This window comes from Peromyscus leucopus, chromosome 10 (genome assembly GCF_004664715.2).
Source record: "Peromyscus leucopus breed LL Stock chromosome 10, UCI_PerLeu_2.1, whole genome shotgun sequence".
NCBI classification, from domain to species: domain Eukaryota; kingdom Metazoa; phylum Chordata; class Mammalia; order Rodentia; family Cricetidae; genus Peromyscus; species Peromyscus leucopus.
In genome coordinates, this window is record NC_051071.1 from 21,904,781 (window position 1) to 21,929,596 (window position 24,816).

At 41.7% G+C, this 24,816-nt stretch overlaps 1 protein-coding gene across 8 annotated transcripts in view; it reads left to right on the forward strand.

Moving 5' to 3' along the window:
• Positions 1-24,816, forward strand: part of Cobl (cordon-bleu WH2 repeat protein) — a 235,058-nt gene that overhangs the window by 70,713 nt on the left and 139,529 nt on the right. For 7 of the 8 annotated variants that reach the window (XM_028882949.2, XM_028882952.2, XM_028882954.2 and 4 more), the window contains exons 2-4: positions 10,065-10,268; positions 19,684-19,894; positions 22,781-23,009. In XM_028882949.2, coding sequence (XP_028738782.1) covers positions 10,065-10,268; positions 19,684-19,894; positions 22,781-23,009 — 644 coding nt within the window. The remainder of the gene's footprint in view (positions 1-10,064; positions 10,269-19,683; positions 19,895-22,780; positions 23,010-24,816) is intronic. The other variant, XM_028882950.2, reaches the window with a different exon arrangement.

Genomic DNA, 24,816 nt, shown 5'->3' on the forward strand with positions numbered 1-24,816 from the left:
AAGCATTTAAGGCAGTGCAGTGTCCACAGCAGCTAGTGCAGGGCTCGGGGGTCAGCAACGCTGCAGCTGGAGTTCTGACGTTCCAGCTGTGTGCTTGTCTGAATGTTGATGCATCTGTTGGATCCTCAGTAGCCTCAGACTGGAGAGAGGAAGCTTGTCACATGAAATTGCTGTTAGGATTGGATACATACAGCGTTTGGTTTGACGACTAGTTCCTAATTATTCAGGGAAACGATAGCTAAAAAATTGACTGTTAATGGATTATAGATACAGGAGTTGGTGCTGGACATGAGGACGCCCCTTTACTTCTTGACCTGATTGTACTCTGGATGAGAGTGGGGTTCCTGAAGTCCTTTGTATAAAGTTGAGCACAAGGTGACTGGTCATGGGGGATTTACTCGAGTAGCCACTCTTTGGGCCAGTGGCTTCTGAGATGTCTTCCCTGGGCTTAGCACTGTCCTGTTGAAGTCCGTGGTTTCTTGGGATTGCTGTCTAGAGCTGTGGCTAGCAACAGACACTCAGACAGAACAGAGACAGCTCACTTTGCACTCAAAGGCTCCCTTCCAGGAGAAAGCAAAGACAGGAATCCAGAGACCTCCAGCAGAGAAAGGAAACCCCCATGTGCCTGCAGCATAAACAGATACCAATTTGCTTCATGGTGTGATTGGCAGGATGTGCCAGGTCTACCTGGTTCCACTAAAATGTCCTGTGAGCAGGTGCTACTTAGCATTAGCTAGGCAGGATATATCATACTTGGCATTTTTCAGGTGAGTTAGTGTCAGCAACCTATAACTCAATTTTCTAAATGGTCTTTTAATTTAAAAAAAAAACAAAAACCCAGAGCCAGATATTGGGGTAAATGCTGGAAGATCAGAGAGATAAAGGAACAGGCCACTGCTTTGTCTTACCTCTAGGACTCCTTAGCCTGAAAGGGCTTCCTCAGCTGAAAGGCTTCAGCTGAAAAGCATTCCTCAGCCAAAAAACTTTAGTTCCTGTCTCCTCACACCTTATATACCATCCTCTGCCCAGCCATATCACTTCCTTCTTAGTGCTGAGATTAAAGGAATGAAGGCAAATGTGCTTCCCAAGCAAAGGCATGAAATCTCAAGTGCTGTGATTAAAGGCGTGTGATTCCCAAGTGCTGGGATTAAAAGTGTATGCCACCACTGCTTGGCTCTGTTTCTCTCCTAGACTGAGTCAATCTCATGTAGTCCAGGGTGACTTTGAACTCACAGAGATCCAGACAGATCTCTGCCTCCCGAGCGTTAGGATTAAAGGTGTGTGCCACCACTGCCTAGGCTCTATGTTTAATCTAGTGGCTTGTTCTGTCCTCTGATCTTCAGGCAAATTTTATTAGGGTATACAATATATCACCACATTTCCCCTTTTTGTCTAAAATAATAAAAGAAGTAACTAATATAAGAAAAACTATATACATAAGTATATACAATATATACAGTCAAGAATTACATTAACAATGTCCAGTCCATTAACATTTGGTAGATTCAGAGAAATACTCCATTATTTATCCTGTTTTTGTAAGTCCAAAATGTTGTACCTAATTCATTTTCTATCCTAACTTGTATTACCAACACAAAACTATCTTTTGATATCTTTCAAACATATACTTTATACCTCTTTACTGACTTTCTTTTCTGAATTTATTAACAAGGAAAACTATAACTATAAGTATCTAATCTTCAACTCCTTCAGAGACTTGAGAAGGAAATAATATTAACTGAGTAAGCAGGAAGTACAAACAAGAGACTTTCAAAAAATATAAGAAATGACAGAAACAGCTGGCTGCCTGGACAGTCACCCAAGGTTCCTCTGCAACATTGGGACATCCATCTTCGGTTTACAGACTCAGTATATCTAATAAACTTTTCTGTGAAGCAGGATTTTCTGAAGGGCCTTCCCACCTTGCAAGGTTTGGCAGTCCTTTCTTCTGTGTCCTGCTTGTCCATTTTGGATCGCATACTGTCAGCAGTCAATTTGAAGCTACTTTCTTGCCCAGTGGCTAACTTGCCACAAAGAAAGTAAACTCCATATGGAGTTTCTTCAATACCCATCATCTTCTCTGAAGTAGATTGATGCTTCCAGGAGCAGGCATGTCTCATTGTCATTAAAAAAAAAAAAGAATCTATATTATTAAAACATCTTAAATGCCATATTATGAGGATCTCTGAAGTGTTTGAAGATGGCATGTCTATCTAAAATATATCTGTTTGACCTTGAAACATACCTAATATGACTACAACTTCAATTGTAATAACTAACTAGTAATTTTCATTTCTTTATATTCTAATAATTACTTTCAAGGACTAGCAATTTGCATTACATTGTTAAATGAGCTGTATAGGTACAACACCTTGAACAAGTATAGAAATGTAAGTACAGTATATTCCAATAAAAATAATCTCAACTTTGTATCAATATACACAATTTGTATACAATATAAAAAATCTAATCCAATGTAAAGATTTAAAAATAGTAGTTGCTTTTTAAAAGTAGATTCAATAATCTACCATTTAATCTTATCATATTTATATTCTCTCTTTTTTCTTTTCAGAATAGATTCAATAATCTACCCTTTTATCCTATCATTTCTATATAATACACTTTTATATCATATTCCCCTTTCTTCTTCTATGACCAATAACAATTTTTAACCAACCCCTAAACAAAGACAAACATCCATAATCCATTTTTGTGGCATAGTTTTCTAGGCTACTTCCTACTGATTGGGGATGCTGGTAATCTTATGGGGACACAAAGAAAATTTTGGATTATGGTCAGGTCCTGACAAGAGTAGTGTGTGAGGCTGTATCATCTCAGCTAGCCATCTCAGTATTGTCCTGAGCAGTTTGTGGTCCAAAGCTGATGTTTTGGTGATGTTTGTCAGCTTAATGGTGTCATCATCATCCTGATGATTGTTGTTGTGTGGTCCCACCATCTTTTTTGGAGACTTCAAAGGTCACTGTTAGGCATGGTTATGGTTCATTGTAGAAAATCTTTTTCTTGCAACAAGTTTTCTGGATAATTTGTCCTTTTTCTTCGGATGTCTCTTTTGTTCATTTTTCTTGAGATTCTTTAGCTTTCATTCTCCTGAAAGACAAAAACAAACCCCTTCCCCAACCCTAACTTTAGGGAGTTTTCAAATCTAATCTTTATCAATTTTGATTTATAATTTTGCCTTAAATTTTTGTTTTATTTTCTAAAGCTATTCTATCATTCAGAGTTGTATGGTTTCTTAGAATAGGTACTAGGTTATTTAATTGCTCTGAGAAGGGGTTTCTTCCATGATGACAGGAAATGACTAAAAGGAATTTGACATGAGGGCCTTTGAAAGGTCCCTCTGGGTGTTTTCTGCAGGCAAAGGCAAGGGATTACCTTGTCTGTCCCTTGTTGATCTACATTTGTTAGTCCAATATCTGCCTTTGCCACACCTTTTGCATAATCCAGAAGAGAGGGGTGTTCCGTTGGGTTTATTCCTTGAAAAAACATTGTTTTAGGAACACCCTGTTTACAGTCCCTTTTTAGGTGACCATGTTTACTGCAATTGAAACATTTGACATTACTATTTTTCTTCAAACCTCTAGAAATCACCTCTCCTATCCAAGCATCATCATGAGTTTCAATATTTATTGTATCTCAGATCCATTCTTCCAAGGGTGCTGATCTTGCCTTTAACAGTGTAATTACCCTTTTGCATTGTGCATTAGCATTTTCAAAAGCCAGAGATTCAATAATTATATGTCTAGCTTCTGAATTAGTATCATTCTATTTACTGCTGAAGTCAATCTTTGTAAGAAATCAGTGAAGATTTCTTTTGGACCCTGTATAACTTTAGTAAATGACTCAATTTTCTTTCCTACTTCTTCAGTTCTGTCCCACGCATTCAAGGCTGCCTTGTGACATAAAGCCAGGGTGTGTGGTCATCATATAAAGACTATCTTTGTACATCAGCATAATCACCTTCTCCAAGAAGTTGATCTTGGGATATTTCAAGACCTCTAGCCCTGCTTCATTGTTCAATGGTCTTAGCCTCATCCTTCCATCAGGTCCTCCATTGTAATTGGGGATCAGCCTCTAAGATTGCTGTAACAAAATCTTTCCAGTCTTGAGGGATAATTCTGTTACAAGCTGACCATGAGTTTAACATCTGCTTCACAAAAGATTAGCCATATGAGACTATTGCTTCTTTGAGTCTCCTCAGATTTAGCATTTGCACAGGAGTCCATTCAGCTCGTATCCAGTCTTGGGGATATCTATCATTTGGCAGTTCCTGTAAGGTTACTGGATAAATTAAGGTTGGCTGTTTGAAAGCATTAGGCAGTTTCTCTGTAACCTTATAATGCAATGTTGAGATTTCTTCTCCTTTAAATTCTTCTGTCTGGGTCTGAATATCTCTAAGATCTGTTTTAACAAGTTTTCCTAAAACTTTTATCTTGGCACTCATATTAAACAACTTTTTAAAATGATAAAATAGAAATGATCAAACAAATAATATTTATAATCTACATTACATAAATCACATCAACATTAACTATCCTCTCATTTAATTGTTCCATCATTAGACCATCTGTCATTTCATATTATCAAACAGGGACCAAACTCCCTCCAATGTAAAAATGCTTCCTAATTTTTAATGTGGGAAAAAAATTTCTTTTAACTAATTTCTGCCTTTAAGAAATCTTAATTGACTCACCAAATCTGCTGACAGTGATGATTCAGATAATGGTGTTGCCACAGCCCAAAGAGGGGGCCCAAGGAAAGCCAAAACCCACCAGGAGAGGAAAGAAGTGAAAGATCCAGCTGTCTGCACAGGGAAAATGTATGAAAGTGGCTAACTCCCGTGGTTTTTGGAACTGAAAAAACCTACGGAGTTTGCTGCAGAGACGCTGCAACCAAAACTTAGCCAGCAGGGTGGGGACTCTGGCCTTGTGTAGCTCTGGCCTGAGTCATAGACAAGGAGCCTTTTCAGGAATTCATGCCCCAAAAGTTGGACACCAGATGTAACTCTGCTTTCTAAATGGTCTTTTAATTTAAAAAAAAAAAAAAAACGGAGCCAGTATTGGGGTAAATGCTGAAATATCAGAGAGACAAAGGAACAAGCCACTGCCACATCTTACCTCTAGGACTCCTCAGCCTGAAAGGACTTCCTCAGCTGAAAGGCTTCCGCTGAAAAGGGACTTTCAGACAAAAAGCATTAGTTCCTGTCTCCTCACGCCTTTTGTGTCCTCTGGTCCTGGGTAGTTAAAAAGAATTTATGCCTGGTCTGGCGGTGGTGACCCATGCCTTTAATCCCAGCACTCGGGAGGCAGAGCCAGGAGGATCTCTGTGAGTTCGAGGTCAGCCTAGTCTACAGAGTGATATCCAGGACAGGCACCAAAACTACATAGAGAAACCCTGTCTCGGGAAAAAAAAATATGCCTCTATGTCTGCAGCTGAAGGCTGTGATGGAAAGACAAGAGAAACACAAAGTAGACACTCTTTAGATGCTGGCCTTGGGGCTACAGAGAGGTGGGAGAGGTGTGAATTTTCCCTGTTCAGTCTACAGACCCTGGACTCCCTCATCCTGGGCCTCTTTAGTCTTGAGTGAAGGCCTTTGATCCCTTATGGAATTTGGGTTTAATTCATCTGTCTGCACAGAGCCTGAAATTTGCAGTCTCTGGACCATTTAGCCCATGTCTTCATAGGTCCTCCAGCTTTCAGGGACCAGGTTTCAAGCACTCTTTTCTATAATGAAAAAGCCATCAGAAATAAAACCCAGCTGGGAGCCATGAACTGATGGGGAAATTAGTAAGTACTCAGAAACGTGGATATAGGATGGTCACACATCATTTGGAGCCACAACTGATGACTTGGAAATGCCAGAACTGTTTTCTTATATAATATACATTTTTTTATAAACAGTTCCTGCCAGGGCACACCCACTGTTTTAACTTGGAGAGCCGGAAAGGAGTTGGGTTGTGCGTTAGTGATTCCTCTCCTGAAGAGCCCTGGCTGGACCTACCTGGTGGCAGCTGAGCAGCACCTGCCCTGGATGTGCCCAAGAGGAGCCAGGCAAGGCCCTAGCCCTAAGGACTTCATGGCCCTTGGGCAGAAGCTTGGCCTTCTCTCATGTGCTCCTATAGTCTTGAATCTTAGCTTCTGTAGATTGACGATTTGCATAGATCTTTGAAAACCATCACTCATGAGGTTGTTCACAACTGAGTGAAGATGACTCAGGATATCTGTTTGAACAGCAGTGGTTCTCTCTGTGTTGTTCAAAAGTGCAGGAAAATGGAATTTTCTTTTTCTCACTACAACTATGTTCTTTTGTTTGTTTGTTTTTTGTTTTTGTTTTTCAAGACAAAGTTTACAAGTTTCTCTGTGTAGCTCTGACTGTTCTTGAACTTCATCTGCATGCCAGGTTGACCTTGAACTTAGAGATCCACCTGCCTCTGTCTTCTGAGTTCTGGGATTAAAGGCATAGGCCACCAAACCCAGCTATGACTATGTTCTATGGAGGACATTCAGAGAAGCCATGCCTGCAAGCATGGAGAAGGGAAAAAAGATCTTTGCCCTAAGGCTGTGTACTTCACCCACACTAGAAACCTCTGCTCCCTAATGCACACATCCTTGACAAGCCTGACTATAAAATATCTGCATCAGTACATTGTCTCTTGGTGGAAGATGAGTCAGGAGGGAGCCAGGGTTGAGGCCTCATCATGTTCCATGCATACCCTGTTCCCTCCATCAGGATCCCCACCCAGGAGACTCATCATGTTAACCATGACCTCCTAAGAGACAGTTTAAAATCTCTGTCCACCGCTTCCTCTTCAGGCTCAGCATCCTTGCTCCATCTGGCAGCCTGCTCATCAAAACAGCCACCTGCTATGAACACAGGTGAACAAATACCTAGTCAAGCCTCTTTTTTCAGTTCTTCGGCATCTGGATCTAGCAGGACTTGTTAGTCACCTGATAATTCTAACTTTTAAGGAGTCCCTTTCCTGTCCCCTGCAGTGCCTGTGCTGCTGCATGTTCTCAGTAGCGGTGCACGGGTGTTCATCTCTATAGTATCCTAATGGCTACATCTCGTTGTCCAGTGAAATAAATGTTGTAACTATAATAATGCTATTTTAACATTTGATTGCAATCCATACATTTCAGCTGTTAGGATTTAGCTGGTCAGTGACAGGCAGGCGCAGGGCACAGTTTCAGCTCCCTATGGAGTTTCAGGCTGAGTGTAGAGAAGTGGAGACTCTTCATCTTGGTCATAGGTCTTTCCCCAGGCCTGTCACATCCAGAGATGAGCACTCAGAAACTGTGGTCTTCCAGAGACCTGCACAGGACAAAGAATAGGGAGAGGGCAGAGTGCCATGAGGCTCATACAGATGGGACTGCTCCAGACTACAGACCAGTTGACAGGACAGTGGGAGAGATGTGGGAGAGGTTGATGGCCAAGACTCCAAAAGTGTGGTTATCAGTATAGTCTGGTGGGGCAAAGATGTATGATGTCACTGAGATGGAAACCCCCTCCATCACTGGAATGGACACAGTTGACTTTGCTGTGACTGTGTTCAGTACACTGTCATGTTTCCTCATTAACAGAAAGCACTAGAAATTATGTTGTGGTTTTTAAAGAATTCTGTTTTTCTTAAATATTGGCTGACTTGCCACATGTGCATACATGATGTACACACACACACACACTCACACACACCTCACTGTCCTGAGCAAAAAGCTCTACTCACAGCCTTCCAAGTTGTATCAGGCCATAGTCAATGGGCTTTCCCAGGTAGTTTGTGGGGTGTGCTGTGAGGATCAGCCCTCAGATCATGTTCCCTAAACACTTTGGAAGGAACCTTAGGGAGGTGTAACTGACTGGGAAAGAAGCTGGTTATGTGACTGTGGAGGTGTGCGGTTCATGACCACTGGAATCATGAACACGGTAGGGTGGATAAAGTGATATCACAAGGTATCTAGAAGATGGTGACGGTTGCTTTTGCAATGAGTGAAGGAATGGATGACAGCCGTTGCCTCACTATAATACTGTGCTCCTGCAATAGCAATGAACACTGGGCTGCTTCCTGCCTGACTGTGCTCTGCTAAATTGGAAAGGTATTTCTTCTCTAAAAATTACAATATAAATTTTGTCTAAGCACCTGTGGGAGGTATTTCATAGACTGGGCTTCTGGCTTGCAGTTAAGGCAAATTGGTGAATGTTTCTTTGTCTTCGTCTTTTTAATCTCCAAAATGGATTTAACAGCTATCCTTCAAAGAGACTCAAAAACACAGTGGTTAAAATTTCAGACACTGTGTAAATTATCTGGGTTTGAGGGTAGCTCTACGTCTTTGTAATGCTGGGAGGATGTGCCCCTTTGTTATCTATAACATAGGAAAAGTCTTCCCTTTGAAAGTGGCACAGGTGGAAATAGGAGTTAATAAATAATGGGACTTCTGATACTAAGGATTTTATTTTTATTTTAAATTGTTTTTTCATGGTTTTGTCTTATGTAACCCAGATTTGGCATGAAAATTACTATGTAGCTCAGGCTGGCCTGGAACTTGCTACCTTCCTACCTCAGGCTCTTGAGTGTGTTGGGGTTATATGAGTGTACCGCTATTCCTGGATATTTTTGACTTTTACATCTGTGAATGAAAGGAAATAAGCAATAACAGTTAAAATATAGCATCACATACAAATATTATAATACAAATCTTATGTTTTTATTTTTTAAACTTAATTTATAATTACTTCCCACAGCAGAGAATAGTAACCAAGTGCCATTCCTCAGTCTGTGTTAACTATGATGGGGACATCTGGAAGCTTACAGCCTCTTCTGGATCCCATTTCCTGCTTGTTCTCATTTCCAAATGATGGCTATGTTTTACAAGTAACACACATTACAGTAGCAAAGCACATGTCATATCTGGCATCGCCCACTGCTAATTGTTCACTGTGTCTTTCTAGACTATTGTAGAGTCTGTTGCTAGAATGTAGCCCTCTCAAAAAATGGTTTCCTAAACAACTATTTTGAAATTTTCTGTTTTTTAAAAATTATTTTCAAAAACATCTGGTTTTGCTCATTGAATTATACATTTTTAACTATTGGTACCAATATACCAATATAAAATAATGTATTGATTTTTACTGATATGTCCTATTAGTTATTTAATTTACTGGTTGGTATGTGGTTAGATTAATTGTCTATCATTAGAAATGATGTCATCATATCACATAGTATATGATGAGCTTCTTGAGAATAAATTTCTAGAAGCCTGTCTGATATCTTTGAAACCTCATGCCAGAATGCCTACAGAAATTCAATTGGGCAATAGAGCTCAGGGTGTGTGAAGGACTCTCATCGCCTCTGTATGTGTCTTCTGGTTAGGGCTGTACAGGGTTGGGAGGAAGTAGGCACTGGGGCATCAGCTGGGTATGGTTCCTACCTCTGCCTGGTATTGAGTGATTGTGGGCTTTTAATTAAGCTATAAATCAATCTGGGCTGCAAAATATTTTGAAATCTGGAAAGTGACTATTGGATGAATAGGTAGTTATTAAGCAAATTGTGATGGTTATTTGGTTCAGGCATCCAGTATTACAGGTTCATAGATCCAGGCCCTCAGAGCTGGTCCTAGTTCCTGAGCTGGAAAAGGTGGACACGAGAGCTTTGCAGAAAATTAGGTATGAGCACCTACTTGTTAGTGGTGAGCCAGCATGGAGAATCCAGAAAGGACCAGGCCAGCAAACTCCTCTGTACATGCCTACACCTTGACCAGGGTGGGTAGAAAATAGGACATGTTGCTTACAGATGGGGACAACATTTTTAGGATGTTTCTTTTTCAGAAACACTTTCAGAAATGCTTCTCATGCTGTTTCTTTGAACTGGTTTGGTTTTTACTTGTTTGTGGAAGATATTATCTGTTAGGATTGGGGATTGCTGACACAGACTTTAAAAGGTCTCCATAGCTTTCAAGGTATTTCTGAAGCAAGCCATGAATGCTTTTAAGGATGAATCATTTGGAGGCAAGCATAAAACCCTCATCTAGTGTCTCTGTGTTATCGTTTCAAGAAGGAAGATGAAGGCCCGTGCTCCACCACCTCCTGGAAAGCCTACTGCCCAGAGTGTCCACAGTGAACAGAAACTGCCTCATGATGCCACACTGGGTTCACAGCAAAGCCTGGTCCACATGAAGGAGGGACTACAGAATAGCACCTTGGACATCACTGTGGTTCTGCCCAGTGGACTGGAAAAGCAGAGTGTGGTCAGTGGAAGGTAAGATCCTGGTACCTGGGTGATAGATAGCTCCTGTGTTCTGCCTCATGCATGTGGGAAGAAAGGGAAGAATAGATGTGGGCATGTCATACTTAATTCCATGTTGAATTTGACTCAGGTTAGAATGCATGCTATGGATTGGTACAAGATCACAGCCTAGGAGAACCAGAACAGTCCCACTGGGAAGAGTGTGGGCTAACTGGCCCAGCCAGGCTCTCTGTAGTCTTTAGGGGACCCAGAGCTAAAAGCCCACACTGGTAGAGTTTGGGCTCAGAGAAAAGTATAGAGATACATAAATTTTCAGGTTTATTTTATGTGCTAATGAAGTATAATATTGATGAGTATTGCTTCCAGCCTCAGTCTATAGCCACAACTGAAATTGTTGTGTTCTAAGATACCATGACTTTAGTTATAATGGGTATTATCACACTGTCTTTGAAGGTCTTACCACCAGCATAGGGTAAGAAGATATTTTTCCAGCAGGGTTCCTCTTTGCTGCTATTGTCACAGGTATAGGGAGATCTTCATATTAGCATCAAAGGAGCTTCTTGGGCTTGAGACTGACTGATCCCTGGTGGCACTTCCCCAGGCCTAGCTCAGAGACTCTGAATTGTAAGAGTTGCTGTGTGTGTCTGGTTGTTTTATAGAATAGTCATTATGTTTAGCACACACTTCCTACAAAGTCAGGAGTATGTTATGATATCATATCATAGTTTAAAAATGATTTTAGAATGCATGCCAGTCTACCAGTAAAATGTATATTTCCCATTTTTATATTTTGTCCCAGTTGATAGTTAACCACTTTTCTTCCCTTAGCTTGTGGCGTCTGGATAGTAACACATGAATCTTCTTTGACAAACACAAGAAAAGGTGGGGTTCCTCCTAGAAAGTAGAAAGATTTCTGAAAAAAAAAAATGCTTTCAAGTGAATGTATTATGCTCCCTCTATCCTTCCACTTCGTCTTCCCTTTAGATCAGAAGTTATCACTGTGCAGTTTTGTAAGATTGCCACAGAGACGAGACCGAACCTTATAAATGATTCAGACAACATTCTCTGTTCTAAGCAGGGAAGCTTAGAGTCAGGAAGAATCAGCATCGGCCTGGAGGCCTCCATTCCTGGGATGCCCTCTGGGTGCTGTAGGTGAAGGCATCTTAGGTTCCTGATGTCAGCTTCCTGACTCTTTGCTTTTCCGTTACATTTTTTTTTTTCCCTCTTCTGCTTAAGCAGTGGCTTTAGCAAAGAACATGCTCATCTTGCCCTGAACAGTACTTTACAAAACACAGCCAGCCCTGAACCTTGTGTTTCCTGACAGGCAAGAATCACCTAGAGAAAACATGCTAGTGATTGAATGCTTGTGGCCCCATTCTGCAAATCAGTTTTTGATTTTTTGAGCTGCTCTGGAACTTAGAAACGCAAGTAAAACGTCCCTGTCTGTTCTTAAATATGAAGATGTAAGGATGGGGCTTGGAACCGTTCCTGACTAAGGGAGAAGGCCTGGCAGGCCGTTAGGAGTCGGGCTGCCAGCTCTCTGCATGGCGGGTGGGAAGGGAGCCAGCCAGCAGCCCCGTGGCTTTAATTGGGAGCACAAGTGAAGAGAATATCTTTGAAGACACAGTACCCTCAGCCCCGGGGGAGCTTCATAAAAGGCTCGTAAGTGCTGACAGTGTTAGGCTGTGTCATGTTAGTGTAGAAAATTAGTCACATCCACATTGGTTCACACAGCTAAGGGACATCTGGCAGGGAAAGGCAAGTGTTTCTTTTTCCAGAATAGATGAAATCTCTCCCAGGGTTCAGTCCTGATTCTGCCCCTAAGAACCATTGTGCCCCAAACACCACAGAGTAGACAAGTTTATACCTGCGCAGGGAATTCCAGGTCACGAGCCTTGTAAAGCAGCGTAAGACTTCCACTTCCTAGTTATTAAGCCTATGAGAAAGGCTATTAAAGAACATCATTATTTACAGGAGTTTCCATACCCAATTTCCCCTTCCTTCCTTCCTTCCTCCCTCCTCCTCTTTTTCCCTTCATCCTCCCCTCCCTCCCTCCCTCCTTTTCTCCCTCCCTTTCCCTCCCTTTTAAATAAAGGAGATTGTCTTTTCTGTGTAAATAGGAAGACTGAGGGTCTGACATTTGAATGGCGAAGAGCTTGCTGTCCTGCGGAAAAAAAAAAAGGAGTGTTTTCACACACCCACAGCCCGATAGTTTGTAGAAGGTATTGTCCTTGTTTGGATGGTGGTCCTATTCCAGTCCAGGGGAAGTATTATTTTGTGGGCTCTTGATAGGTTACTAAATAGTAAAATGTTCATTTATCCATCTAGCAAAATAAATAATAAATGACAAACCCATGCGAGTCACTGGGAAGAGGGTATCTCAGGCAGCAGGGGAAAGGGGGATATTTGCTGAGCAGCCCACCTATGAAACAGGCAGGCCCACGTTACAGAGTCTAGAGTGAGGAGGAAAGGTAGGTGGACCTGCCCATGCAGTGGTTTTTCCTTAGCCTACACAAATTGTAAGAAATCTGGCTTTGGAGCACTAATTTTCTTCAAACCCAAGAAAAAATAAACATATTGAGTGGCATGTAAAATTTAGATGAATTTTTAAGAAAGCCAGAATTCATTACTCTAAGGGTAATTAGGTGTGTCCAGGTCTGCCACGGTACAACCTCTCAATGAGGATCGTATAGAAGATACCTGCCTCTTCTATAAGCTGGACACAGAATGGTATAGACCAGTGGTTCTCAACCTGTGGGTCTCAACCCCTTTGGGGTCAAATGACCTTCTCACAGGGGTCACCTATTGATATACTACATTGCATATCAGATATTTACATTATGATTCATAACATTAGCAAAATTAGAGTTCTGAAGTAGTGAAATTTATGGTTGGAGGTCACCACAACTGTATTAAAGAGTTACAGCATTAGGAAGGCTGAGAACCACTGCTGTAGACTCTGAAGAAAGGTGACCTTTAAGACACAGGTGAAAAACAGTAAGGACAGATTTAAAAAATGTCAGGAGTAACTGTGGTCAGAAAAGGGATGCCTTTGGGGCAGAACCTGTCCACACTTGCTCCCATAACCCGCATCCTATGGGATCGCTACTGAACAGGATAAGCACCAGGTTCTCCCGGATTCCCAGCTTAAGCTTATCTCTTCTCTTCAGAGCAAAGATTCCAGGCAACGTTGCTTTCAGATTGTTTTTAAAGTTCAGTTGCAACCTGCAACTCTCTCTAAACCCAAATTATTAGACCTTTTATAGACAGGCAACAGCTGCATGGCCTTGGGAGATCAAGTCTCTGGAATTTTACTCCATTGTTCTCGCTATAGCATTTGTTTAACCAGGACCCAGGCTTTCATGAGACTGGATTCTGGTTGGAGATTTCAGCTTCATATCTGAAATCCTGCCTTTGGCCATCAGACCTCCCTGTCTAGGGGCCTTTTTCTGGTCTCCTATCTTGTTCTTGACTGTACTGCTGTCTTGTCCACATGTTCCCTGGTAAAGATCCTCAGTGCAGACTGTCTGCCAAGGACCTTGATTACATCTTGCCTTTCCTCTTTGGTGCCACATGAACCTGACAAACTGGACTTTCTCTCAGGATTTGTACTGGCCTTGTGGTATGACTCACCCAGAGCTTAGGGCCACATGCTGGCCTTGGTCCATACCAGAAACTAGGACACGTTGGAATAGTTTGAGATTTGGCCATGTGTGTAAACTCAGTTTGTTTTAAGACTGCTGGGATATACCAGAAAGCACTTTGCGTACCTAGCACCCAGTGACCATTCAGTCAACATAGGTTCCCAGTGTGCATGTTATGATACTTAGTATCATGGCATTCTAAAGGTAAGCCCCTACACCTGTAACATTGGCACCACTAGGGCACTTGTAAGAAGTGTAGGTTTGGGGGTTGGGGATTTAGCTCAGTGGTGGAGTGCTTGCTTAGCAAGTGCAAGGCCCTGGGTTTGGTCCTCAACTCAGGGGGCGGGGGAGAAAGTGTAGATTTTTCAGCCCCACCCAAGCTTGGCTGAATCAGAACACCGTGGGTGGGGTCCATTAAACTATGTTTCCATAGCCCTAAAGTTTCAGATAGCACCCTCATCAGGAGATCTTCTGCTAACAGCATGTTCTTGGTTGTGCCCTTGGCCAGGCACTCTGTCCTGACAGTGAGTTTCAGCCTTCCTGGCCTGATGACATGAGGAAGGAGATTGGAGTACTATGTGTACTCACTCCATCGTCTTTATCACCCAGACACCCAGACAGAGTGTCCCCAGTGCTTCTCCACCTATCCCATCCATCTGAGGGTATGGTATAACAGCAGGTTATGATCTAGAGAGATTCCCTTCAGTCCAGGAGGGCAGTTGGTTTGTGGCCCCTCTGACTTTGGCCTGTTGGCCTCTGAGTGGCTCACCGGTGTGGGGATAGTGGTGGCGGCCACACAGACCTTTCATTTCTTGTTTAGTCCCTTAGTACAACTCTGAAAACAGCCATGTAAAGCAGAAGACCAGTTTCTTACTGAAGTCGCTGACTCAGGCAAAACCAAGTTTTAAACTTTGTATACTTTTAGAAAGCAGTATATGTATATTATACATACATATATATGAAAAAAAAATTTTCTTTTCCAAGACAGAGTTTCCTGACTATCCTGGAATTCACTTTGAAGACCAGGATGGCCTTGAACTCACAGAGATCTCCCTAACTGCCTTCCAAGTGCTGGGATTAAAGGTCATCACTGCTTAGCAGAAAGCAATATTTTTAAGAGAAAGAAGTTTATAAAAATTCTGCTCACTTTTCACATTTATAATTAGGTTTATAATAAGTGCCCAGAAACAGTTTCATCTGTGTTATAAATGTTAAATGGCATTGGGCAGCAGAGGGCAAAGCAGCTGAATAAAAAAAAGCCATGAAAGGTAATGGGAGGAAAAAATTAAAAGAGACAAGTGAGCCCTCCAGCTCAGCTTACTTCTTTTTGGGAGATGGTCACTCCCCCTTTATTACTATAACTTTTGTTCTTCTATTAAGCTTGTGATTCCGCCTTAATTTTAAATGGGTGATTAGGTGGAGAAGTGGCACAGAGGGCTATTTGTGTATTTTACTCAGATTCTCGAGTGTTCCTATGGCATCATCCCTGGGGGCCAGATCTCTAGCACTTCCTGAATTTCTAGCATGCCTCACTATGCCTTTGACATTCTGAGAGTGTCTGATTGCTAAGTTTCATTCCTTAGGAGATAGGGGAAACTCTTTTGCAATTTGAGGGTCTGATGTCACTTGCTGAGAGCAGGATGGCACTTAGTCACATACATTGTAATCCTCTGCCAGAGCAGTGTGCAGTTCACATGGAACAGATCAGTGAACTGCCATTAACTTAGCAAGCACTGACGTGGTGTCTGCATCTGGGCTGACAGTGTTTAGTGTCTTAAAGCTATTAATTTATGGAAGTCTCCAACACCCCTTTGTAGCTAGAGTTTTCCTGGTCCTGCCTGGTCCTGCCTGGCCCATGGTCAGGACAAATCTTTCTCACTCGCCAGTCCCTCAGCCACTCAGACCCAACCAAGTAAAAGGGGAAGTGCTGTGGATGATTGATTGATAAATAAAGTGCTGATTGGCCAGTAGCCAGGCAGGAAGTATAGGTGGGACAAGGAGAGAGGAGAATTGTGGGAAGTGGAAGGCTGAGGCAGAGAGCCTCTGCCAGCCGCCCTGATGAGAAGCAGATGTTAAGACCAGTAAGTCATGAGCCACGTGGCAAGGTATAGATTTATAGAAATGGATTAATTTAAGATATAAGAACAGATAGCAAGAAGCCTGCCACGGCCATACAGTTTTTAAATAATATAAGTCTCTGTATGTTTACTTGGGGGACATGAGTGGGAGAGATTTGTCCCAATTGCCACCAGGCTGAGACACAGGAAAACTTCAGCTACAACCCTCTAAGGTGGGCTCTAGCCTAATGCTCATACTGTGGGGAAACCGAGGCAGTACAGGCACTTTTCCTGGGCCAGAGAGGCCATGTGTAGTGATCCCAGGATTCCACAGAGGCAGGCTGAATGCTGCTGTGGGAAAGACACCAGTCCCTGACTAGAGGATGATGTCAGGAAAGCTGTGGACCAGGGGCCAGGACTTCTCTAGGAGTTCACGGGAGGAGAGGCCAGACTCAGCAGGTGGTGAGAATGATGAGGAGTGGCCAAGCAGCCTTGCCAGTCTTTGGAAAATTCTCTGTGGTAGAGTGACACAGTGACCTACTAAGACCGTGTGGAGGTTTACACATAACACTCAGCTAATAAAGTCATTAGTTCTTGGTCCATGGGCAACAGGAGGCAAGTTGGGATCTGATGGGTCTGTCATAAAAAAAAACACACAGGGACTGGAGGCAACTAGCACCTCTGTCCATTCTTAGGCATTGCTACGATGCAAAGAGCCGTCTTTCCCTTTCTGGATAGGTTTCTCCAGGAGGATCAAAGGAACTTTTAGAGACCTGAGGAGCTCCACCAAGTAGCAGTTTAACAGGTGTGGTTCAAACTCAAACAGACACGGCCCCACTCACACTTGGTTTTGATGAATATAAAATGATGGCAAAGTCACAAGTCATGCCAGTGAGCATCCTTTTTTAAATCAAGTGCCAACCCCCTCACGACACATAGTAAATTGACCCAGCATCCTGTGTTTTCTTATCTGTACCCAGGTTCCCATTACAGCCAAGTCAGTCCTCAGGAGAAAGCTCCAACCGGACTTTCACAGTGAAAGATAGCTGGGGCAGGGTGGAGCAGCTACTAAGACCTCAGTCCTGTCTGCCCCCAGACCTCCTCACCTTTCCATAAAAACTGATCTGAGCTGGGTATAGACTCTAGCCACCGGGAAGGTGTGGGAACCTGTTTGCTCCTCAAGGCAGAATTAGTAATGACTCTGTGCTCTTTAGTAATGTAACATGCATAGTGAGGCATGTCTAGTTTATTATGTTTGGGAATTTTAGGTTTTGCTTTGTTTTTGTGCCTCCCCCTCCACTTAATGATATGTTGGAGTAGGTAGGTTATTGGCTTTTGATAACTGCTCCCACCCTCAGATGTTGAAACGTCATTGCAGTTCCTCAGAATGAAGCACTCTATGGAAATCTACATCCTTTCCTTGGTGACTTGGAAGGAGGGAGGACAGTATCACAAAGAGAATGTCATTTGATATAGAAAGTTGAAATTTGGACACCAAGTTATTTACTTCGACCTAATTGACAAACACTGTCAATACATAGAGTTGCATGTATTGGCATCTACTAAGGCAAAAGGATGTGTTCTCTCTAGTGGAGAAAGCCCCAAACCTTGCATGCTCCCTTTTACAGCACTTTGCATTTCAGATATATTTCCAAGGACTCTGGTTGTTCTTCAGACATTAATGTTTGGATGGTAGTAGTTAATGGCTGTGTGCTTTTTTTGTGTTCTTTGATAGTTTATATTCACATGTTTATGTGGTGGGAATAGATTCCCCAGTGGGCTTAGTTGAGACAAAGCTGGAATCAGTATCCATAGACATGGGTATAAATTGAGCCCCCACACTGATAGTTTGTAGAAACCCCAGAATGACTGTTCCTGTTGCTCATACTGGAACTACTTATGAATATACAGTAAGTAGCCCTAGGCTACCAGAAAGACAATGGATGGAAATTAGTGTTTTTTAAAAGATTTATTTTCATTATATATATATATAAAATGAAACTACAACATCAGCAAACAACAGGCTTCCATCCAAAATGAACAGGGATGAAAAAAAAACTGAACAAAATACTAGCAAAGAAGATGCAGGGTTGTTTTAGTACTTTTCAAAGAGATTTCTCTGTGGAGGAGGCTTTACTGTGGTACACAGTGCATGGCAGTGTGTGTTTTCCTTGTACTGTAAGTTCTGTTTTGGGAGAAAGGTGAGTGTGTATCCAAGCTGAAAGAATCAGACGTCACAGCAGGGCTTATCCTGCTCATGCCTTAGTGTATATGTGAAGGCTGAAGGTGTCCTGGTCCCTCCCACCCAATGTCCAAGGGAAAACAGGGTGCCAGCTTCATGAGAATCATTGTTGTACTGTTTGGCGCATGCTATTAATGTCATCTTAGATGGAAGATGTGGTAACCATTGCTTGACAGTCTTGAATATTTCTTTGGATCAATCAAAAATATTCTCGATGCTCATTAGGTAATAAATGAATAAATAAATGAATGAGAAATAGGGCATTAAGGGGATTCTTTTGATACTGTATTTGCTCCAAGCCAAGGAGGGAGGAACCAAGGGCTTGTGTTTTCTTCTGGGTTCAGAGACCAGGCTTTATTTATTTTAAAATTTTTCAAATAAATGAACCCATACACAGTCTCTCTCTCTCTCTCTCTCTCTCTCTCTCTCTCTCTCTCTCTCTCTCTCTCTCTGTGATTTTATTGTATTGCAGTAAATTCTTATGTATCTATTATGGTGAGAGATTTTTAAATCATGAATGGATGAATTTTGTAAGATACTTTTAGTATGAATTGAGATGTATATTTGTGTTTTTATGGTTAATTTTGATGGTATGATATATCACATTATTTATTGAATTGCCCTTATATATTGAACTGGGCTTGAATTCTAGAAATAAGTCCTATTTATTCATGGAACATAATCTTTTTGCTGTGCTATTGAATTATATATGCTAGTATTTTATTGGAGATTTTTTTCATCCCTGTTCATTTGGTATGGCAGCCTGTGGTTTGCTGATGTTGGGAGATGTTTATTCTTTTGTTACTGTTATTCATGAGTTAAAAACATTGGTGTGTTATTTAATTAATTGGTATAATTTTCTGTTGCATCCTTTGGTTTTAGATTTTTCTTTTTGGTGAGGTTTGATTTGGTGAGGTGATTCAATCTCTATTTGTTATTGGTATGTTCAAGATTCTCATTTTTCTTTGATTCAATCTTGGTAGAGTCTGTCAGTTGTTAATTTGTTGGCTCATTGTTCATCAAAGTACCTCTCAATTTTTTCAACTTAAAATTTAATCTTTGAATTAATCTTTACATTTACAAATAACTGAAAAATCAGTGCCATGAAACCATAGGCTGTATAGTTTTGCTTATAGAATTTAGATAGCTAACCTAGTAGATCCATGGATTTAACTAGAAACGGAATTCTTACTTTCATCTATTATGATTTTGAGGGGCTGTTAAAATAGTTTTTGTTTTTGTTTTTGTTTTTTAGTAATGTTGGTAGCATTGAAACTGTTAATTTGCCATCATACAATCATGGATAAGAACTTAGTTTTTACATTGTTTTTGTCGTCATTGTCTTCATCTTCCTCCTCCTCCTCTTCTTTTCTTCTCTAGGCTTTTTCATGCATCCACATGTCCGTTTGCTCTGCCTCACTCAGCTAGACCAAAGGGAGCCTGCAGACAGTCTTGATAACCATGATTTGTCTTCTCCTTTTCAGCCATGCTATGATGGACCTTCTGGTTGACCTCTGCCTTCAGAACCACCTGAATCCTTCTCATCATGTCCTGGAGATCTGGTCTTCTGAGACCCAACAGCCCTTGAGTTTTAAGCCAAATACTTTGATTGGGTCCTTGAATATACACACTGTACTTCTGAAAGAAAAAGTATCTGAAGAGAAACTTAAGCCTGGCCTACCCAAGGTGCCTGAGGTCAGTGGTACCTGTGTGTTGTCCGAGAATATACAGAGATACAGATTTGTGTGTGAGTGTGCAGGAGTGCTGTCGAGGTCAGGCTTGCTCTTTGTTTGAGTACCTAACACACAGTGCTGTATTGAGGTTTCGTCTTCTATGCCAAGTGAAGGTAGGTACTAATGAGATTTGCAACAGGAAATAAGGACTTTCCAAATTTATAATGTTTATTGTTGTAATACTGACCCTTTCTATATTATACAAGTGGAACTGTTATGGGACAAAGTGTCCATCAGAACCACCTTGAAGATGGAAGTGTTCCTAAATCTGCATTTTCCAGCATGATAGTCACAGGTCCTATGTCACATCTGAGCACTTGAAATGTAGCTGTGTGATCAAGAAATTGATTTCTCAATTTTACTTAACTGGTGACTGCTTTCTTGACACACACATTTCTAGATTTCTTTCGGCCCTAGGAGTCAGAGCTCCATAAAAGAATTTGCTGTCTGAGAGAGAGAGAGAGAGAGAGAGAGAGAGAGAGAGAGAGAGAGAGAGAGAGAGAGAGAGAGAGAGAGAAGAGAGATTGGCCCTTTGGAAATTTTTATTTTAATTTTTTATCTTTGCTATTTGTTTTCTTTTGGTTCTGAGAGAGGGGGATGGGGCAGGTATATGAAATTAGGAAGTGGATAGGACCTGGTAGGAGCTGGGAAAGGAGAGAGATTATGATTAAAATATATTATTTAAATTTTTTAATTTAAATATTTAGACTGTTGCATTCGGGGAATATCTTAGTTGCTATTATATTGCAGTCATAAATTATCAAGTAAAATTAATTCCCAATTCTTTTTTTTCTTTCTTTTTTTTTTTTCCCTGAGACAGGGTTTCCTTGTGTAGCCCTGGCTGTCCTGGAACTCATTGTATAGATCAGGCTGGCCTTGAACTCACAGAGATCTGCCTACCTCTGCCTCCTGGGTGCTGGGACTAAAGGTGTGTGTGTGTGTGTGTGTGTGTGTGTGTGTGTGTGTGTGTGTGTGTGTGTGTGTGTGTGTATAGCTAGAGTTTTCCTGGTCCTGCTTGACCCACAGTCAGGACAAATCTTTCTCACCCACCAGTCCCACAGCTGCTCAGACCCAACCAAGTAAACACATAGAGATTTATATTACTTAAACTGTTTGGCCTAATGGCTCAGGCTTCTTGCTATCTGTTCTTATATCTTAAATTAACCCATTTCTATTCATCTATAAGTTGCCATGTGGCTCATGGCTTACTGATATCTTAACATCTTCTCATGGTGGCGGCTGGCAGTGTCTCTGTGACTCAGCCTTCCACTTCCCAGAATTCTCCTCTCTCCTTGTCCCACCTATACTTCCTGCCTGGCTACTGGCCAATCAGTATTTTATTTATTAACCAATCAGAGCAACACATTTGACATACAGACCATCCCACAGCAGGCGTATGCCACCACACCCAGCTTACTCCCAATTTCTTTTTTCTTTTCTTTTCTTTTTTTTTTTTTTTTTGAGACAGGGTTTCTCTGTGTAGCTTTGCGCCTTTCCTGGAGCTCACTTGGTAGCCCAGGCTGGCCTCGAACTCACAGAGATCCGCCTGGCTCTGCCTCCCGAGTGCTGGGATTAAAGGCGTGCGCCACCACTGCCCGGCTTTACTCCCAATTTCTTACAGCTTTGTAATATGTTTTTAAGGATGGTCTTCAGGCTCTAGTTAAGTCAGTACTGCCTGGATCAGATTCTTGGAAGATATGCTCACTTTTCTTGCTTTCAAAATTGGCATTTAGGCCAGTAATTTGTCTCCTGTTAATTTCTAGTTTTCAGTGATTAGTAACATTTAATTGGTAACTTTTCATACTAAGTCTGTGAGAGAATCTCAATTATACTTCAAACAAAAGCAGTATTTCATAGAAAAGGGACCTGTTCAGAGCCTGTGCCTTTTCTTAACTGCCTAGGCTCCATTGAGAGTTAAGCCCAAGTTATGTGCATGGTTCCTCTTGGAGAATCCTAAGCTGGAGCAATGCCCCATATTCCTCCTAAATTCCAGTTCATTAAGTCCACTAAGGCTGCCACTCAGAGTTTAAGAGGACCATGACCTCCACTTTTCACTCTTCACACATGCTACCTTGACCTTTGCAAGGTCTTTGTACCATGTGGAGAGCAATGAGCATGAACTAAAGCAGTGAGCATGAACTAAAGTAGTCTGCATGAAGCTTGGACTCCTCTAAGTTTTTGATGGGCCACTTAGTGTCACTGTAGGTACTTACAGTCAGCCAATTTAGAGAAACTGTTTTTCTTTCTGAGAATTAGGTATTTGAAAAAGATTAAATATATTTCTGGCTTAGTATAACTATATATAGTGCATATGTACATACATATATAAATATGTATGTATCTATATGTACACATATGTCTGCACATACCTTATATGTACTTAGAGTATATATAATGCATTTATATATATAAACTTATATATATTCACATCTATATGGATATTTTGACTTCTAAAGCAAGCATTTTTGTTTTGTGAGACTTATTCTTAAAACTATTCATACCATTTACAGAGAGTTTTCCCTTAGAAGAAATATATAAATGATTTGTGCCCGAGTCTAGCCAGAATCTGCGAAAAGCTGTACACGTGCAGGATTTAAATTTAGATGCCTCACTTATGTCAATTTCTCCCTGTTGTTTAGTAGTTGCTAATTATAAGAGGGATCCTAACAAACATCTAATATTCTATATATTTATTTTTCAGTATTCATTATGTTTTTTTTTCTCCTGGACCCACCAACTTTGTGGAAGAATGACCAGAGCCATACTCAATTTTAGAATTAAAACATAAATTAAAGCAATACCAGGAAGACATGTTCATAGAATTCTTGTGTCTGGTGTGTTCTTGCAGAAATCCGTGCGCCTGGTCGTGAATTACCTAAGAACGCAGAAAGCTGTCGTGCGTGTGAGCCCTGAGGTGCCTCTGCAGAATATTCTGCCAGTCATCTGTGCAAAGTGTGAGGTCAACCCGGATCACGTGGTTCTGCTCAGGGACAATGTTGCTGGGGAGGAGCTGGAGCTGTCCAAGTCCCTGAATGAACTGGGGATAAAGGAGCTGTATGCATGGGACAATAGAAGAGGTGAGGCTTGCCGTGTTGTACATACCCTGGCGCATAGTGACTCGGACATGAGGTCTGCACACAAGACCTGTATTCTCTGCTTGCCTCTGTCAGTAGCACTACCTAGACATGGGTGTGGGGAGCTTCAGGCACCTGGGTTTTTGTCCAGTGGTGAAGTAGGCAAAAGAAGAGTTTGGCCTGTCTGCTAAGTGTGTCTCCTTCTTCACACCTCTGCAAGACGGTGGCTTTGGCCTCCGTCTTCCTTCAAGCTCTGACAAGAAATAGCAAATAAGAAGAAATGGTGAGGAGAGAGGGTCCACCTTTTGCTATTCCTGCTCAGAGAGCACTTACAGCATTGCTTGAATTCTGGTTCAGCTGTCATGGCTCCCAGGCTTTAGCCACTGTTCGTGTCTAAGTTCACCTGCCAGAAGAACATTGACTATCTTCTGACATCAACCAATTCTGGTCCCTGTGATCAGTCCTGCAGACAAACTTCACACTAGTTTATTGCCTATGCTGCACCTGTGATGTGAATGTGGCACCATCATTAGTGCCATAGATGAGTGGCAGCCCCTGTGTAAGGTTGGTACAGAGAAATATATTATGCAATCAGAATTTTCCAATTGACATAACAATTTGAAGTTTTAGTTAAATGACTCTCAGGCAAAAGTATAATTTATAGTCCTTGGCATTTTGGTTTTAAGATGGACTTTCAAATGTGCTGTGGAACTCTGCCCTTGGTCAAGGCATAGATGCCACCATCATGAAGTCAGAGCAGCTGTGATTACCTGCTGGGAACTCTTCACAAAACTGGTCCAAATAACACTGCTGCTGCCCATGTTATTTATTCTTCAGATAGCCTGGACTTGTAAAAACATGCAGATGGTCTTTTATCTGTGCTTCTATAGTCTTTCAAATACAGCTTTTAAGATAATTTATTCTAATAAAAATATGGTTTTCCTTATTAGCAAACATATTGTAAACACAGTGGTTTTCTAGGGGTCCAATCCATACTTTGGCTCCTCTCAACCCACCCCTTCTCTGGGGATTCTGGGCTCATCCTCCTGATTGACGTGGAAGAAAGGGTTCTAGTTCCAGGTAGTGTAAGGCACATGGAGTAGTTAGTCTCCTGGAAAAGGTGCTCTGAGGCTTAGATCATAGTCAAGTTTATTGCTGCTGATATTCGTGGTTCTTGAGGTTGAACTTGGGACCTCAGGCGTGATCTCCCAACCAGAATCTTTTTAAAGCACAGACAGTAGTGCTCCCAGTGTCAGCAGCACAGACCCGGTTGCTGAGAGTATGTTTGCTTGGTTACATTTAAATTTGGATTATGGGATTTGTGTGTGTGTGTGTGGGGGGGGTCTTCTCGTAATACAAAAGGAAAAGAAAATCTCTCCTAATAAAAAGAAGAAAGAAAAGGAAAGAACAAGAAAAACTGTTCTGTGTTTAGGGATCCAAGAGTAAAAAGGCTTGCACACCTAGGCTTCTGTTACACACTCACTTGGATATATCTTAAAGAGCAGAGGCCAAGCTGCTTCCTGGAGAAGTCATACCAGCCTGCCTCTCTGTTAAGGAGAAGTCCCACTGAGGTATCAGAGACATGGAAGCTGAAGCCTCAGCAGGACCAGGACACTTAGCACAGCTCATGTAATCTACGGCCATGGGGATCTTCAGAACATGAGAGACAGCCAATTAGCCTTTCCACTCTTGACTGAAACTCCAAAGACCCAGAGTAGCCCACTCTCTGCCATGGCAATCTATCTCCCAACCCCGTGGTGGGGAGACCTCCCAGCCCAAGGCCACCTGTGTGCCTTTCACTTAGACCAGG